Below are 19,313 nucleotides of genomic sequence, written 5' to 3'. Positions count from 1 at the left end.
TCATAATTTGACTTTTCCTGTGTTGCCTGACTAAGCAAGAAGATTTACTTCAAGTGTTTTCTTAAAAAGTGGCATAAAAGAAAACCAATTATCCCCAGGAGTTTTTGAGAATGAAATATTTCCTGTCTTCCCTGCAGTCTCAGAAGAGAATTCCTCTCTCCTCACGCTCTCCCCCAGCAGCACTCCTACATTCCACTGTCTCCCTTCTGTGGGGCTCCGCTCTACCAATGCACTCTCTTCTCTGGGCCTCCGATCTTTGCTTCTCTATTGGCTACTACTCACAATCTAAACATCATAATCAAATAACCTTTACTTTATCTTTTTGCCCCTCAAGCTATCGTCATTAATCCGTCTCTTTATATTTACTCCCAAACTTAGTGATTCTTCAAAATGCAGCTCACTTGTCACTTTTCTCTCTGGTGTATACAAGAGCAAACAGTACTGATTTGGTCCTCAGACCTATCATTTTGGAATGACAGGTTTGTGGTTCTGACTCTCCCACAGACTGTGCACGTCTGGCGGGCAATCACTGGGTCTTATTCATTTATTGTAGCACCAGGGCTTAGCTGTATCTGGCAAATTACAGGTCAACGGATGTTCCTTAGATTTAATCACAGGACGTGTTCCTTATTCACCTATTGGATGCTAAAATACACACTGGAATGATACTGATGCAGTAGCATTTTCTGGCTAATCCACCTCTGCTAATACATACTGAATTCCCTTAGAAGGGTGACTTCTATGTTTTCCAGGATCTCTTCCTGGCCTACCCAGACACAGTGATTATTCTCTAAGGCCCCAGGCACTCAGAAAAGGAATTACAATCTGGAGCAGTTGCTTACACACCATGGCAGATGGCATCCTGGTTTTTCCTTGTCACCCCAGTTAACTTGCCAATAAATCAGAATTTCAACCATTGAAATTTACAGCAAATTAGACATGAAATAGTGAAGTATAAGTATTATTGAGTCCTCTGAAAACTATTACAATTACATATAAAAACATCCAGAACTTTTAATACTTTAATTTCTACAGAAGAAGAAAAGGAAAGTTTGGCTAAGCAACAGCAGTCACAGAATAATATAGAACTAATTGTTTCCTTTGATATGATTCCCCCCAAAACCAAGACTAACTTTCCCCACACTACCTCTTCCAAAAAAAATACTTTAAATGTACCAAGGTTGATAATCAAAACCAAGAGGTATGACAAACACAAGTGCTCTTCTAGGTTGTTATGGGTTGTTGCCTCCAAAAGACATGTTAGGTCCTAACCCCCCAGTACCTCAGACTATGACTTCATTTGGAAATAGGGTAATTCCAGAGGTAATCAAGTTAAAAGGAAGTCAATAGGGTGGGCCCTAATCCAATATGACTGGTGTCCTTGTAATACTGTGTTTCCCCGAAAATAAGACCAGGTCTTATATTAATCTTTGCTCCAAAAGACACATTAGGGCTTGTGTCCAGGGGATATCATCCTGCAAACCATGCTAGGGCTTATTTTCTAGTTAGGTCTCATTTTCGGGGAACATGGTATAGGGACATTTGGATACAGACAGGTAAGCCCACAGGGAGAACCCCATGTGAAGATGAAGGCAGAGATCTGGGTGACGCATTTACAAGCCAAGGAGCTCCCAAGGTTGCCAGCAAACCAGCAGAAGCCAGGCGAGAGGCATGGAACCGAGTCTCCCTCACAGCCCTCAAAAGGAGCCAACTCTGCCAACACCTTGGTCTCAGACTTCCAGCCTCCAGAACGGTGAGACCATACATTTTGTTGTTTAAGCCACCTAGTTTGTGGTACTTTGTTACGGCAGCCGAGAAAACCAATATAGTCATTGTTCTCAAAATCTCTGATAAATTATCAATAGCATATCCTCAAAACAAAATAAGCCATAATTAAAAAAAAAAAGAAACTAAATTATAAATATGGCTAAGAAAATATTAGAATTTTCTGTACAAAGTATACAGATACAACCTGGAAATTGTAACTTCCCTGTAAGGAGGAGTTAATATTCTAAAAAATTAGAGGAAAAAAAAATTAAAAAGCAAATGGGACCCAGAGAAAAGCTAAAAGAAATTCATTATTTGATGAAAAACTATGTTTCTATTAGTTCTAGAGCATTTATAATTGGTATTTCCCCACAAAAATATTGGTAATACCATCAAGAACTTCCAGGAAAACCTCCCAGTTACTGGAAATATTAATATCTTCTTCATAAATATGGTAATCCAAAAAGACAGTGCCAGGATTCTTCCATGTTTTTTTCCTTAGACGAAACCTACAAAAGTGACAATACATTGTAAAGTACTGTAATTTAAAGTTCCTGACTTAAAAAAATATAATAAATCTGACATCAAGAAAAAGTGAATTATGCTCAAATACAAATGACAAGTGGTTATTCATTAAATTTTGAGGAAAATACAATGAAATACAGTGCTTTATATTTAGTACCCTACCGACAAAATTGAAACACACTTCTAATACTTTTGCTTAGTTTTATTAAACTAATTTGCAGTACTAAAATTCTGAATAGTACAGGAATTTTCATTATTCTAGTTTTAGAAAATTGTACCAATTCATGTAATTTGACCACACAGTCTTTCTTCAAATCACTAATATTTTTGCTTTATTTTTACAAGTCACTGTCATTTTACTTTACCTGTCAATACTGAGCTCTAAACCACATTGCTCCCTGAGTTGAGGAATTAATTCCTCTTTTGATTGCCGTACAGTCATTCCTTTGGCAAACACAGCATCTAGCAGAAACTTGCATGGCTAGGAATATAAATAATTAGAGCTTGAGTTATACATTAAAATAAGGAATTACAAGATATTTGTACTTTATTCCGTGACAATTGTCTATCTTTCTTGGTTCAAATCTAGGCCCCACTACTTACTAACTGCTATCTTAGGCAAGTTTACTTAACATTTCTGTGCCTCAGTTTTCTCATCTGCAAACTACAGACAGTGTCTTCCTCACAGTCATTGCAAAGATTAAGATAACACATTCACATTTCCCTTCTTATAATAAACTGATCACAATTTTAAAAGTAAAAAATCACTTTTATGGACTAAAATAAGGGAAATGCAAACTAATTCTCCAAGCACATGCATTAATTGGCTCAAGAGACAGTATCCACAAACCCCCTACTTAGAAGGAACATAAGTCAAAATGACTTATATATAAGAGATATGATGGGTGCCTGATAAACTGTTTTTGAACAAATGAAGGCATTTTATGAAAAAATGTATCCCCTTATTTGTTATTTATTTTTCACATCTGTCTAGATCCCCAATAAGATATTATAAACATCCTGAAGATTGGGTCTTTGCCTTATTCTTCTGGGTATTCGCCACAAGCCGTGTGTATCACAGGAATTGAAATATTTTATTGATTACTCCCTAAAAAACATAGTTTGTTTAGATCCTTAATCCACCATACAAGTTGTATGACCTTGTGCAAGTTACTTAATGTTTCTGTACCTCAGTTTCTTTATCTATAAAATGGGTATAATAGCACTTATATCCTTAATTGAAGAAGATTAAAGGAGTTAATATTTGCAAGCATTTAGAGACAAAGTAAACACTAGATACATGCCTATTAAGTACTAAAATGACTCTCGGAACACAAAAAGAACATATATACTGCATAGGTCAAGTGCTAGCCACTTGTAGCATTATACCATCATTTCCCAAAAACAAGCACAAACAAATCCCCTTTTAAAAGCAGGAATTTTTGCCCCCGTCCAGCATCTGTAGCAACACCTTAGAGATGGGGACAACAAACAATGATGTGAGGGCCACATGTGTCCCCTGCCTGTTTTTATAAATAAAGTTTTGGTGGGACATAGCCTCTCACATTGGTTTAGGTATTGCTTATGTCTGCTTCTGTGCTACAATGGCAGGGCTGAGTAGTTGCAACAGGGGCAGTGTGGCCTCTGCACAACTAAAAGGTTTCCTAGAAAAAGTCTGCCAACCTCTGTTTTAGAGAGAAAAAAATAAATGACTAGTAATAAAATCTCTGCATTGTACGTTTTAAGTCACTACCCAAAGCGACCTTATGTGCATTACTTACCTCTTGTTCATTGACTAGAAGCTGGTACACTTTAACTCTGTATTCTCCTTTTTTAAGCGCTCTCCCCAGTCTAATTGTAATCTATAAATTAAAAACACTTTTTAGATGTACTTTCTCAACAGAATAAACAACCCATTCTCACCCCATTATTTAGCTTCTTTTTCCAAAATTCTCTAGGTTATGGGGCGCTTTGAGAACAGACATATCTTTTACCTCTGATTCCCCAGCACCTAGAACAGTAACTGACACACAGTTAACATTTAACAAGTGTTTGTTAGATATATGGAAAACAAAAACAAAAAAATAACCACTAAACATCAAAGGAAAATTCCCCTTTTAGAGTATCTATTTCACCTTACTTGGAAGTAGAGCAAGATGTTCTCATAGCTATCATTTAAAACAGACTCTAATTATTAAAAATCATTTTAATCAACCTTATTGTCATCTGAAAATGATGAAAGTGTTTCATTCAGTCGGACGCTCTCAAACTCTTGATTGCTGGCATACACTCGAAAGACCTTGAAGTGAGAGGACAAAACTCCAACAAAGGGCTCTAAATGTTGTTTGAAAGCAGCCAGAGTAATTCTTTTATCAACATGTACCATCAACCCTAAACACGAAAAAACCAAAACAAAACAGAAACAAAAATGTAAAGGAAACCTCTTAGAGTATAAATAAAACAGAGCATACACTTTTTATTATACTGTAAGCAGGAAAAAGTACCCCTTTTTAGTTATTAGACTTTTAGCTAATATACAACATTGAATGGACAAAAAATATGGACACTGAGTATATTGATAGGTATAATCGGACAGTTTTAAATGTTCTGAGATATTTAAGTGCTTATGTATTTATTTAGGCTGCTGAATTCAAAACCAAACTTCCAGGAATTCTTTTGAAATACATACGTTTCTAGTTCTCCACAGTCACGTGTGGGCTGTGGCTGGGTTCCAACCCTATCTCTTCTGCTTCCTTGGCACGGAGCAAGCTATGTGATATAGAGCAAGCCACCAGCCTCTATACCATTTCTTCACCAGAAAAATGGGAGACAATAATAGCACCCACCTCACAATATTGCAGTGTGAATTCAATGAGGTAATATAGTTATCATGCTTTTAGCACAGTGCCAGATATATAGTAATTGCCTCAAAAATTTTATTAATAAATCTAGTTCTGGGATTTCTAAAAAAACAAACAAAAAAACAACCATCAAACCTAGCGTCTGAAGATGTGGTTGGCTGTAACAGGAACAGCGTCTAAGTGGGTCAGAAGCCCCCACCTCCTCCGAGCCTCAGTTTACACTCTCTTCGCATTGCAATAGAATTATCTTTGATGAACTTTATTTTTTCTAATGCTTATCATTTTAATCTTTGTCCTTTATTTTATAAACCACTTATGAGCATATTTCTAGACTACTTCTAGTTACTCTGGTCTTTACATTCTCGTAAAGAGCAAAAGCTTCACTCATTTGTCTCTCTTATAACAGGCAGTGCGGACTCCGAGAGCCGCCCCTCCGCCTCAGGCCCACAGTCCTCTGCAGCCCTCAGGCTCTCTCTAGGGCAGGCCTTGGTTTTTTTCTTGGTGAAATTTACATTAAAGGTCAAGGACGATACCCTAAAAACACTCCTGGTTTATGCTCTCAGGTCATCTCTTGGGTTGATGAATTTCTCTGAGTGGATTTTTTTCAAAGAAACTAATGTTCATTTAACTGTTTTCCTGATTATAAAATACAGGCTCATTATAGAAAATGTGGTTAAGTACCACATGGAAAATACGTAGAGAGTAATGAATTTCTAAAAAATGTCCATTTCTAAGCTTTAAGGAGGGCCCCTAAATGTTAATAATCCAGCTTTTAGAAAACAACTCTAGTTATGCTATCCAGCAAGAAACTAAATTTCTTGAGAAGAGAGTAATGAAAAAATTACTTGATTAGAAATCAGAAGTCCACGGGCTGGATTTCAGGTTTGCCGTTTTAGTCCAATAAATGGCTAGAGATTGGTTATCCAATATCTCACAGCCTTGTGGGATATTACACCAGTCTCATTGATTGTTGTTACACATGCAGTAAATTCTAAAGCATTACTCAAATACATTTGAGTTTTGGTTTCTCTCATAATTTGTAGTAATGTTGTAACACAGGAAGACAAATATTTGTTGATTATTGATATAGTCCAAAATGGTGATCAGGACCATGTGATTCTGGAGTTAGATGGTCTGGCCTGAATGAATTCTTGGCTCCTCCTCGCATATTACATTTGTGACTTTGACTTCTTAACTTTTCTGTACTTCAGTTACCTCTATTATAAAATGGAGATAATAGTATTTATACCTCAAAAAGTATTTTGGGGTCAATATATGTAAAATGCTTAACACAGCCCTAACAAAAAGTGTTAGCTTAATTGACTGGCTATAATTATTTTATAGATTTAGAGATTACCATCATACCATTATTTTTTTAATCCACCTCTTCAAACTAAAGCGTTTAGTTTCTTCACAGTGGAACTTTAAAATATCTTTAGGCTTCTGCTTTTTCTTTCCTTTCTTTTATGTAATTCTTGAATGAAGTGGTAACCAAAATTGTACAAAGAAATTTCCGCACTACATTTTTATTACCTTTACCTTCCTGTTTATACGCAAGTGCCTGCAGTCTACAACTAGGTCACACTGAAACACTATTTTCAGAGAAAGGTATATAATGACTCCCTGAAACAATTCCTGGATTATAACAGATAGCTTACAGACCATTATCTTAAGGGTAGTTTGGTTATTATCTCAATGGACTGCCTATACTGTCCACAGACTGTCACTCTTCAGTTATCAGATTCTTTGTACCTATTTTACCTTGCCATTTCACCACTCTGAAGAATGTTATTACTCATCATCTACATTTTCTAGGCACCTACTTTCAGATCACTGAGGAACTGTGATGAACCAGTCTCACTAGACTCCTGAAACAGCTGGCTATCACCTCTACTCCCCTATCCCTAAGCCAGTTTTCTAAACATAAAAAAGGCATTTTCCAGTTTTCACTTTTTCATTTTCAAGCAAGCCTTCTGTATGGCTTCTGAAAACCTAAATAAATTGTAGTAAATGGTTTCTCTCCATCACCATGTTTACTATGAATGCTAGTAAACCAGCCCACTATGAATTTCCAGAAAGGTTAATATGCCAGCATTCTCCTTTCAAAAGATTTCTTTAACCATTGTAAGATGGAAGTAGGAGTCTTTGGACTATAATTCTAAGTGCCACTGAATTCTTCTTAAGGTTGAGACTATCATGCAGTCAAATTTTCAGCACATTATTCTAACACAAACCACTTAAAAGAAATTTCTAGCCTTTTCCTGATGAGGAGCTACTTTTAATTTCTCCAACGCCCCTGAAAGGGTGAGAATGGTAAGATGTCAAAGTAGCTACTGGCTAATTTTCTTCTATTATTTGTGAGGAAAGTAAGGGACAGTGGTAGCTGTCATGGGGTAGAGGAATGCATACTAGGCATACAATCAGAATACCTGAGTGCGATCTACTAGCTGTGTGACATCAGGAGAATTATTTAACCTGTTTGAGCCAGATGCTTCATCAGTGAAAAGTGTCTAACAACATCAATTTCACACAGCTGTTGAGAACTAAATGAGATTATGTAAGTTAATGAGCCTTATGAGGTAAAAAAACCCAACTCCATAGATATTTAAAGCATTATTATAATAGAGTTTCTATCTCCATTTTGGCCCAGCAATCTACGTTTTCTCACTGGAGTTTCTGTAAGATATTTGTATGAATGTCACATTTCCAGTGTTATCTGGGCCTAATTAGTTAAAAACACAAATTTATGTGTTTTTACTACTGATTTCATAATACTTACAATTTCCTTTTAAAAGACCAAATTTTAAGATTAGAAAAAAAGCCTCTTTCCTTTCTTTGACTTTTCCAGTTAGTTATGCACTTTTTTTGGGGAGGGGGGTGGGAAGGGAAATGTTTGCATTGGTGGATGGAAGGAAGGGAGGGGATACACAAATTTAAAAAAGATTTCCTGGGCATTGAATATAGAATGTATTCTAAAGTGTCCGGACTTTTATATTGGTGTTTCATTTACTTTCAAACTATTTAATTTTTTACTTAGTACTTTTTATCATAATTATTTCCTTAAAAATTTTTTTTTTTACTTCTCTGACCAGAGTTCTGCCATCATTACTATCACAGATCTGAGTTGCATAGGCCTCAGAACACCGTTCACTATAAGCACCAAAAATGAAAGCAAAGGTGATAGTTTTACAATCCAGGAAGTTAAGGCGATCTTAGAACAAAGCACCTAACTCTTAGCTGATTCTTTCTTTAACTAAAAATTTAAATAAAACTGAGAAAAAGAAAATGATGCTGTTTCAAGGAGCCTTATTCTTTTTAAGTACATACATTTATGTCCTTCCCCAGAACCTTCGTCTGCAGCATAGGGTTCTGCTTTGAAATACATGTACTGTATTTCTCCCCTACTCTTGCCACTCTCATCGTATTCACTATCAGTTCCAGAGTCTTCTTCTGCTGTATCCCACGTCTCTTTTTTCCCTTCATTCGCTTTAGTTCTTCTACTACTCGTGATGCTATGAGAGTCAAGTCCATTAGCCAAAGGGATTTGAGCATTATCTGCATTGCACAAAGTATCACTGCTATGACTGGAGCTAAGAATATCACTGTCCACTGAACTTGTACTCCTGTCATTATTCACATCTGAGTCTGATCGTTCTTCAGACTGAAAATTTTCTGGATCAGAAGTCTGAATATGCTGTTCAAGTTCTCTATTATCCACTGATGCTGAAGAGTCCCTCTCATTGAGAGGTGATTCGATGTTTTCAAAGTCACTTGTCTCAGTACTTTTGCTGCTATCCCCATTATCTCCATCTTGCTGCTGCTGTAGTGACAAGCTTTTGAGTTTTTCAGTGCTTTCTTCTAGAATAGCTTCCACAGACTTTAAGCTCCCCACAGGTCCTTTGACTCTTTCACAGTCATCGTCCACATTACCAGAATCACCCCCAGCTTTCTGGTATGCTGTCCTTTTGGAATAAGATCCTGGGGATTGTTCAGGTAACAAAACAAATAATCTGATTGTATTTGCATGCCGATCTAGGAGTTTCCACAAATGAGAGTCTGTAAAGGCCATCTGGTAATCCAAAGTCTCAGAACTTTCAACAAACACCTAAATTGGTAAATCAAAGAGTTAAATAACATTATTAATTTTAGTGACATTCACATTCACCATTAGAATAACATCACATCAATACCAGACACTGGTATTTTATAAGTTATAAAATTTGGAATGATAAATGTTTCTAAAGAACAGGAACATTTTTTTGGAGACGTAACAAAACAAATATTATGTTTGTATGTTTTTATAATTAGCTATAAAAATGCGCTAAGGTAGATGGAACACACACACAAGCACATATGCAGATTTCTTATTTATTGGGTTGTCCATTTTCAGAACATTTTTGTGTTTCACATCTTGCTCTTTAGGAAATCAAAGCTTAGCATGAATATAGATAGAGGAACATGTATAAAGACATTTTGGAAATGCAACACCAAAACCCAGATTATAGAAAAACTCTAATGGACAAACGACTTGATTCTACAGCAAACTAATTGCAGGAAACAAACAAAGCACACACAGGGGAATCTTTAGATTAAAATAAGACTTGAGAGCTACATTATGGACTTTATTTAGATCCTGATTTGAATAGACACATCCTATTGTAAAAAAATTTTATAAGATAATCAGGGAAATTTGAACACTGACTTTGGTTGACCTTAAAGCATTTCTACTATTTTTTTAGGTGTAATAATGTAATTGTAGCTATGTTTGTAAAAAAGAGTTCTCATCTTTTAGAGATATCTATTCAGATTACTTATAGATGAAATGATATGATGCTGGGATGCTTTCAAATAATCTGGGGTGTGGGTGGTTGAATATAGGTGAAACAAGAGTTGGTAATTGTAGAAGCTGGGTGATGAGTATATGGGGGTTCGTTATACTATTCTCTCTACTTCTCTATATGTTTGAAATTTTCCATAATAAAATTTAAATAATGAAATGCAGGTAATTAATTTGGCAATTATGAATAGCATTTTGAGTTTTGCATAAAAAGATAATTATTATTCAACAAATGTTACACATCAGGACTAAAAGCTGACCATTCAAAGAAAAAAATAAAGTTAGATTCTCCCACTCCCTACCCTAAAACAGTATTAGGATGGATTAGAGATTTTAATGTTTTACACACACATTCACACACACACACACACACACAAGTATTAGAGAAAACAGAAGTAAATAAAAATTATACTTCAGGATTAATAAAACAATACTAAAAATGGTTAAATGAGATAAAAGATTAGACTGCACTAAGATGAATGAGACTGGAAAAAGCAATAAATAAAAGATGGTAAATAAGGAAAATTTTGGATGCAATTTATCCAGAGTAAACCAATGGCATTAGGAACAAACTCATAGGAAGTATGATAAAGGATGAACCACATAATGATATAAGATGAAACAAAAAGAGTGATGTCAACCTTCTGTTTTATAACAGAGATAAATGAGTAGGCAAGGGGAATAATGCTGGATTATCCCAGGGTGATAATTTTCTCATACCAGGCATACTTCTGATTTTTATCAGGAAGCATGACTTTATGGGAGAAGCTCAAGAATGAATAAAATTCCGAGAGCATAATCATTGTGGATAGAAATAGCCATGAAGGCTTCACCAAAGAGGCTGGACTAATTTGGGGCTTGAAAAAAATGTAGAAAAAGGGGAAAGAACACTCCAAGTGGGGGTAGCTTATGAACAAGGCAAGAGGAGAACCAGCAAGACTGATTCAGAGAATAGAAAGAAGCCAGGTCTGCCGTGACTACAAAGGAAGAAAATTATTGGGAGGATGTAAGAATTTAAAAGGTTAATGACAGACAGATGATGGATAGCACTAGAGGTTGGGCTTATAATATTAAACTTTATTTCATTTACCATTACCAGCATAGAAAATAGTAATGCAAAAATAAGAGAGATACCTTGTTACTTCTAAAAAAACCTTCAGCCTTCAGGGTTTTACTGGGCACAGTGAGAAGACGTAAATCATTGTAGCAGCGTTCCAGCACTATTCTCATTGTTTCAGCAGGTAAATGGACGGCCTATAATAAAAGTAATTTTAATAAAAAAGTACTCTTTCAGGAATAATTCTGCTTCACTTTGAAATATGAGAAAAATAAGACAATGCTGAGTTCTTAAAAATAGCAGAAAGAAAAATAAGAGAAAAATAATCTTAGTAGAGGTTTACAAATTTTTAAAGAATCTATGGAAAAATTATTAGTCTCATCCATTAATTATGCTGTAAATTAGGAGAACAAAGTATCCCTTATAAATGTATGCTCTGAAACTATTCTAAAGGTAATGATTTTTCACTAAAAATTCTATTCCTCTCAAGCTTGCAAAGTAAACGAGGGTACTTGACTCCAAAGAAACTGAATAACTGACTCTGAGAGCTGATGTCAAACCAATGCCTGTTTAAATTCTTGACTTTTCATCGGTTCCTTTGTATTCTGCGAATAGTTGTTGATACGTTTACTAAACCAAATTCTTCCGTGTAAAATGAGATTATATTAGTAGATAAAACTTATTTTAAATTTAGTTATTTTAAAATTCCATGTCCTTAATTTTTGGTGTCATTTTATGAATTTCACATGAAATGAACAGGTTAAAATAATTTACATTTTAAAAAACATAATTGGTTTTCAACAGAACTAATGATAACTAATTCTTCAGCAGTCTAGTTATACTTCAATACTGTATTTTTTGGCACAGAGTTTTGTGAACTGCCTTTATTCCCTACAGACATATTTCCTCCCCCAAAGTATTAGCTTCCTCAGGGAAAGGAATGTCACGTATTCTTTGTATTCTACCTCAGTACTCATACTCTAGATTAAACTGTAATACAGCGCAATTACACTAATGTAGTCTTTTTATGTGCAATTTAATCATAAAATACAGTTTCACAATATGGTTTGTTTCCTCTAATTATTAGTTTGGCAAAAATGTTAGAAGTCGTTTTTTTTTTAACACAATAATTAAAACCCAACTTTTATATAACACAATTTTTCACAGAGCATCTGTTTGTTTATTAACGTTCACAACAACCGGTTTAAAAAGCATTAAAAACCCCAGATGAGATAAAAGACAAGTCTACCTTAAGATGAATGACTGGAGACTGGACTCCACTTCTTAACTTGGGTCTGTTGAACAATTTCAATGACACCAAGGGACCTTAACCTGGGGTTTAGGAACCCTGCAAAGTTTTGCCTGTGCGCTCAATGTTCTATAGAGTGCAGGATCCTTGAAAGGATAATCACTTCTCTGCAGTGGACTAGTTTTGTTTTGTTTTTTTGTCCAAGAAACTCACGTTTTCTAGTTCAGAAATTCTGAATGAACCTATATTCTTTATCATTAATTCACATGTAATGTGGCCAATATTTAATCTATACCACCTTCCTTGTCAAATCTGCTTCCCTACTTATTCTTCTATTTCCATTAATATAGCATTACCTTTCTGGTTATCCAAGTTTGAAACTCCTCAGGTCATCTGTGTTCCTTACTCCAACATTTACCAATCACAAGTTCTATGGATTCTGTTTATATAATCATTCTTACAGTCTACACCTTCTTTCATTTCTGGTCGTATGCCTTCACCTGAATTATTTCAACCATCTCCTCACCTACTTTCCTGACTCCTCCCTCAATCCATTTAGAACACTAGTGCCGGCAGGCTTACCATTCCTACAGCAGAGCTCATCATACCGCTGCCGTACGTAGAAAAACAAACAAAACACCTACTTCCTATTGCTTACATCCAATAGCACCCAAACTTTTGTGTTTACTATTTAAAAACCCTCCATGAAATAACTGAACTTACATTTCCAGCCATGGGTTTTACAACGATCCAGCCAAACACACACCATTGTTCTGTGCACTTGCCTCCCACTTTCTTACCTCCATACTTGGATCAATCTGTTTCTTTTATTTGAAGCATCCTTCTCTCCTAACTACAGTTGTCTCCTAGCTGATAAATATTGGCTGCTTGAAGTAAATATTGATTCCTATATCTTACTCATAACTATCACACAGTGCTTTGTACACAGCAGGCAGTCAAATTATTCACTAACCAATTTTAAAACTTACCTTTGAAATAAGTTGCTTGAACTCTGTAACTGTTTGATTTAAGTAAGCGCGAACAGTGACAGGAGCAGCTACAGATTCTGCCTTTAGGTCAACAACATGAACTTTCACCATCACTTCTGTCACATATGAAAAACAAAACTGGAGGTTACTTTTTTAAACGTATTTCACGTGAGCAATGCATTCTTAATGTGTTTCTAATAGATAACACCTTTTCTAATTATCAAGACGATAGGTGTATGCTATACATGGATAATACATGTTAAAACTTTTCTTTCACAATTTATCACAGTACAAACATATATAAATGGAAATGATGCTAATAAAAAAGTTCTACATTTCTTTAAAAAAGACAAAATTCAAAATGTTTAAAAATACATGTTTTGTTTCCTTATAAAACATAACCACTGTCAAATTTATCAAGCATATTAAAAATATACATCCAAAGTTCCAAAACAGTGACCAAAACAACATTACATAAATATAGCTAGAGAATGCAAAACAAACACTCAACTAGGAGCCCTACTTGCTTTTGCACAACCTTTATTAAACTATTCAAGACCTTGTTCATAATCAAACACTTCTTTTCAAAACAGTATTCTCTATATCCTATGAAAAAAATCCTATAGAAAAAACTGTTTTGGTTTACATGTTTGTTTTTTCACTTAAATTTTTTGTATTATAATTTAATCCTATCTTCTTCTCTTCTGTTTCAGATCATTATACAACTAAACTTTTAGTCATTAGAAAAATAAATGATCTTCAAACATATTTAATAAACAGTTATTCTCTAGATTAAATAGTTTAATCTCTCATATGTAGTATGTCAATCCTCAGTTTTTTCCCTATGTTGCTAATCTAAATCTAAAAAAATACTCTGCTAATTGATTATTAATGAATGAGGGAGATTAGAAGTTTCACAAGTCACACTTACATTTAGAGTTTTCTATTAAAGAAGTGGTTTGGCTGACTCATTTTATATTTTGATATCATAATTTTTGCTATCTAGCTCAAAAATAATCTGTAAGGAAATGCTCCAAAGGGATTATTTACAGATAGGGCAAGAGTCTGACAGAAAGAGCCTTTGAAAGAATACCACACTTAGTCTGCTTTGGAAAAAGGAATCTTCATTTAGGAAAAAAAAAAAAAAAAAAGGAGGTGTTATAGGGTCTATATATGAACAGAACTTGAAAGCGTAGAAGGTTTTGTAAGTTCAATTTTTAGGAATAAAAGTAGAGAACATAAGCCTGATTTCTGATTAATAACCTACACAAGAAAACTAGGGTCAAGATAACAACAGTGAGAATCTGGTTTAAAAAATGTAAACATTTTGATTTCTCCCTATTTGTTACAGTTTACATATAGTGATTACTAGAAAACTTTGGACATATAACTGCCTTTAGGGACAACTTCGGGTAAAGCTAGGGGCATGGTATTTTGCTTTCAAGATCAGTCTCAAACAAGGAAAAAAACCCCTCACATCCTGAGGAATGTGACAGATGTAATGAAAACAGAAAAAGCTGAAGTACCTGGGACCTATAGAAATGGAGAAGAAGGAGAAAATTTTAAAAATGTTGTAAGTGATGTGTATTATGAAACCACCTCTTCAAGGAGACTCAGAAACACATTCTACTTCTGAGAGTTTATGCGAATATACTTTTTTTGGGCCAGGGTCTTCTTTATAAATGGGAATCGGGGGAGGGAGAATGAGTCAATACTGAGAAGAAAATTCCCACTGAATACTATAAGCTAGAAGTTTTGTTTGTTTGTTAAATCTGTGTATAGCTCTTTAAAAGTAATCTAGAACTTAATTCCAAGCTTGATGCTGACTAGTTCCCAACCTATCAAAATTATTCTGCATTTTAAGAACATCTAAAAAATTAAAATTAAATTCATTTCTGTAAACAAAAACTTTATGAAAACTTTAAGTCCAATACTACTCAAAATAACATAAAATTCCTTACCTCCAGGTTTATAAGACTGAAAAACTTGATCAGGTTTTCTCGTCTCCAATAGCAGATCAAACATGTATGTTGACTTGACTCCACCTAGTAGAAGTCCCATTGGTGTATCTTCTTCTCCTTCATATGATCGTTCCAGATAATCATGAAACTCATCATATTTAACAAGGCGACAGCAATCGATGGGTATTACCTCTTCCAAATCCATCATCTAAAAGAAAATGACCCCCGAGAAAAAAAATATATAGTATTTTACTCTGATGTGTAATTGCATTACCTAATAAACAATAAAACCCGTATTTATGATTCAAAGTTTAAAGATATCAAAGTTAAAGGCACAATTTAAATGCTATTTTTAAATAATCATATTACATTATCCCTCAAATCATACAACACACGCACTAACATATTATAAAGATATTTTTTTGTTTTAAAAAAGTTAACATTCTTAACTTTAGATGGATTCAAAATCAATGTATTACAAGCTATTGCTCTGTAATCACTAAGCTGGAAACATAAGGGGAAAACAACCCACCAGAACACGCATCTGTTGTTTTCTTAATGCAATTTGAAGAACTGGTAACTCATGTTTCTATAGTAACTCTCTTCCTAAGTACAGGAGGAGAGTATGCCTTGTAGAGCCACCATGTAGGATGTAGTTTCTGTGTCTCTTAAGTGCTGCCCCACTCCTCTTTGGACCACCCCCTTCAATATTAGCCTCAAGAATACCTACAACTCAGGGCACTGGAATTCCTATCACAAAATTTACCTCTAGTCCCTGTCACTAGTCGATGGCATGCCTTAGATGCAACATCTCTTAAGTTGGAAATGAACTTCCTGGAGAAACATAGTAGGATTGCTTAGAAATATTTAATCCTCATTTAAGTCTTGTGATTATGACTTTATAGAAAAACCTGTAAGCCTTCATGTGTGTCCCCACTGATCTATACCCAACCCCACTTTCATCCCCAGAGATGAGCTCCATTTTTGGTAAATAAGATTGGTTTATTTCTCTCTTCTGTCCTGTTTGACTCTTTACATTTGTGAATTTTTACTTCCTATTTTTAAAACAGTATTTTTTTCTTCCTGCATTAAAAACTGATGGAATATAAACTACCCTTACTGCTATTACTGACCTTACTACGTAAAATTGTTAAGACATTTTTTCCATTTTAGTTAAATTTGGTTTCACTATGGTTTTGCAAAAGATGATGCTTGCAGTCCACCACCATGTTTAAAGGATTTTCACTTTAATTAGGTGAATCCAGAGTCATCCATCCATGCATGTTATTGTTTGTTCATTTATTTACTCATTCACATAGCCATCCAATTTTGACTCTCCTATATACTAGGCAAAAGTACTGGAAATGCAATCATGAGCAAACCAGAACACTGGTCACCCTTATAAGTGCTTACAGTTTAGTGAGAGACAATGACATTAAAATAGTCACAGTTTGTAAATTTTCAGTATTGATAAGTGCTATGAAGGACCAGGTACCTAACACAAAGTGGGTCGCAAATTTTAGCTTAAAAATCACCTGAGGTCCTTGCTTAAAAGGCATATTCCCAGGTATCAACACAGGAATTCAGATTCATTGGCAGGAATTAATTTTTTAATAGGAATATGATTCTGGTGCAGGTTGCGCTGGATCACACTATGAGAAACAATGTTCGCTATCTTGTGTATAATTTCTAGTTCCTTCATTGATTCTAGACATAATTATAAATGAACTAATGTAGTATACAATTTTTTTCTCTAGGTAATGACTGTTTAATTTCAGTCAAATGATGTTAACATTTATATGGAAAGGACAAAAAAAATTTGTTAAGTATCACAGACGATATTTAGAAAAATCTGGTTATTTAATGCTTCCCTTTCTATTTGCCTTTCAAAACCCACTAATAATGTCCCATTATTCTTAGAATAAAAATGCAAACTTCTAGTCTTACAAAATCTCTAACTTCATTTTATGCTACTCTACATTCATTCAAAACAATCTAAATATAACGCCCCTTTTATCAGTTTCTTGATCATGCCAAGCACTTCCTCACTTCAGTTTTCACACATGCTGTTACCTTTACTTAAAATATTCTTTCCCAACTTTTTGCATAGTGTCTTCGTCTCATGGTTAAAGTCTCAGAATAAATGATCTCAATATACTAATGATTTACTTTAGTAACATCTAAACAATAAAGTACTTGAAAATTTTAATGTTTCTAATTTTTTTGGCCTGCTTTTTTCACCAATGGATTAAAAATTCTGTGAGTGCAGTAAGCATATCTTGTTCACTTTGGTATCTCTAACACTTCATGTTGTCTTGTTTACTCTAGCAATCTCTAATGCCTCATATGGTAGCCACTCAATAAATATCTGTTAAATGAATGTAAAAAATAAATGAATATTTTTGCTTCAAATTCTAATTCAGAGTTTTACAATGCTTAACTGACTTTCAAGAGTGAGAAATTTCTTAAAACCACCTGAGTATGTTCCAAAGAGGTATAAACTACACTCTTTAAAAGATATATGATTTAAATGCGCTATCAAAGTTACTGCAAGTGCTTGTATTACTATTGACTAGAATAAAAATTTTTTAAAATATGGTAATACTGTTAACTAAGATACCGACAATAATTAAATGCCAACAGTGCAATCAAACATACCTTGTAAGCCATTTCTACTGCTTCATTTAATGTCTTATCCTTATGGACCTCCAATTTATTTTCCATCATTACTTGTTTCACAGGATGCAAACAGAATAATTTTATCTAGAAATTGTAAAATATCATCATCAAGTCAGCAGGTCATGAGTCAAAGCTTAATTCTTTTGTAGACAGCATTTTTTTTCCTAATAGTCAAAATATTATAATTAAAAAAAAGCATAATTGGGATCATTGTCTTTGGTTTCTATTTTTCTCACATAATAATCCATAGTGACTATGTCTCATGTCATTAAAAAATTCAAAAACATCAATTTTAACAACTGTATGTTTCTTTATAAGCATATATCACAATTTATATCATCATTCCCTTACTGATATACATTCAAATTGTTTCCAACTTTTCCCTCGTTTGGAAAATACTGTGATGAATGTCCTTGTGGTGAAAATTTTACAGCATCTCATTAGGTAATATTTCCTAAAGAGAATTACATATAAAAGGATATAAATTTGCTTAAGGCTCTTGATAAATTCTACTCAATTTCTACACAGAAAGGTTTTACAAATTTATTCTTCGTGTAGCTGAATGTGACAATGCTCATCTCATTATAACCTCACCAATATTGAGTATTATCACTACATGTTAGTGTTTTTTATGCATGAAATCATCTTACCTCAGTAATATAGTTAGTTACATTGCTTAATGATCAAGATACCATAACCGTCTACAATATTACCCCAATGGGCTAGTTATCAGAATTGCAGCTAAGCAAGTCTCAACAGTACTTTTTAATTAAAAGTAAAATTATGAAATCTAACCTTGCATGTATTGCGCTCAATTTCTCGTTGTCTCTTTTCTTGTTCTTCCAATTCTCTTTCTCTCTGAACCAAGTTTTTAATATGCTCTGGATATTCATCTACTTCTAGAAATTCTATTAATAATAAAAACAGGGTAAGACAGTGTCATTGAAATTGAGCTTCCTTTATTTCATTTTGTTCTACTATGTTCTCACAGTATATACTTATTGTGTAGCTCTCATCAAAATACATCTCTATTACATGAATCTCTCAACTTGAAACATGAGTTGTCCCAGACCACGGTAAAGAGGTAGTTAATAATAACACGTGGTTAGGTCTCATATTTTAAAAAGACTTATATTTATTCATAATAGCTCTTGGCTCCAGGACAACACTAGTATGTAGATACAGATTTTTAGAATAAAAAAGTTTCTCTGAAACTTGCAAATAAAATAATTTCTGATTTCAAATTGTGCTATCATCAAATTGTGTGGCCTTGTGCAAATTCTCTAGACCTTGGTTTCTTTAGCCTATTACCATACCTACCCCAAAGAGTTATTACCTGGGATATAATAAAATGTAATAAATGCTGTTGCTGCTGCTACTACTACAAA

The 19,313-nt window shown here is 34.3% G+C and overlaps 1 protein-coding gene across 2 annotated transcripts in view; it reads right to left on the bottom strand.

Moving 5' to 3' along the window:
* USP47 (ubiquitin specific peptidase 47) overlaps positions 1-19,313 on the bottom strand; it is a 101,183-nt gene that overhangs the window by 5,006 nt on the left and 76,864 nt on the right. For both annotated transcript variants that reach the window (XM_019729265.3, XM_019729272.3), the window contains 10 exons: positions 18,721-18,833; positions 17,905-18,009; positions 15,247-15,454; positions 13,286-13,401; positions 11,125-11,244; positions 8,481-9,258; positions 4,508-4,683; positions 4,074-4,154; positions 2,658-2,773; positions 2,158-2,276 (listed from right to left, as the gene is read on the bottom strand). In XM_019729265.3, the coding sequence (XP_019584824.1) occupies positions 2,158-2,276; positions 2,658-2,773; positions 4,074-4,154; positions 4,508-4,683; positions 8,481-9,258; positions 11,125-11,244; positions 13,286-13,401; positions 15,247-15,454; positions 17,905-18,009; positions 18,721-18,833 (1,932 nt within the window). The remainder of the gene's footprint in view (positions 1-2,157; positions 2,277-2,657; positions 2,774-4,073; positions 4,155-4,507; positions 4,684-8,480; positions 9,259-11,124; positions 11,245-13,285; positions 13,402-15,246; positions 15,455-17,904; positions 18,010-18,720; positions 18,834-19,313) is intronic.

The sequence above is a fragment of the Rhinolophus sinicus genome, chromosome 14 (genome assembly GCF_057876585.1).
Source record: "Rhinolophus sinicus isolate RSI-liver-muscle chromosome 14, RSI-T2T, whole genome shotgun sequence".
In the NCBI taxonomy this organism is placed as follows: Eukaryota; Metazoa; Chordata; class Mammalia; order Chiroptera; family Rhinolophidae; genus Rhinolophus; species Rhinolophus sinicus.
Note: the sequence above shows the minus strand (reverse complement) of the source record. Positions and strands in the feature narration are given on the sequence as shown.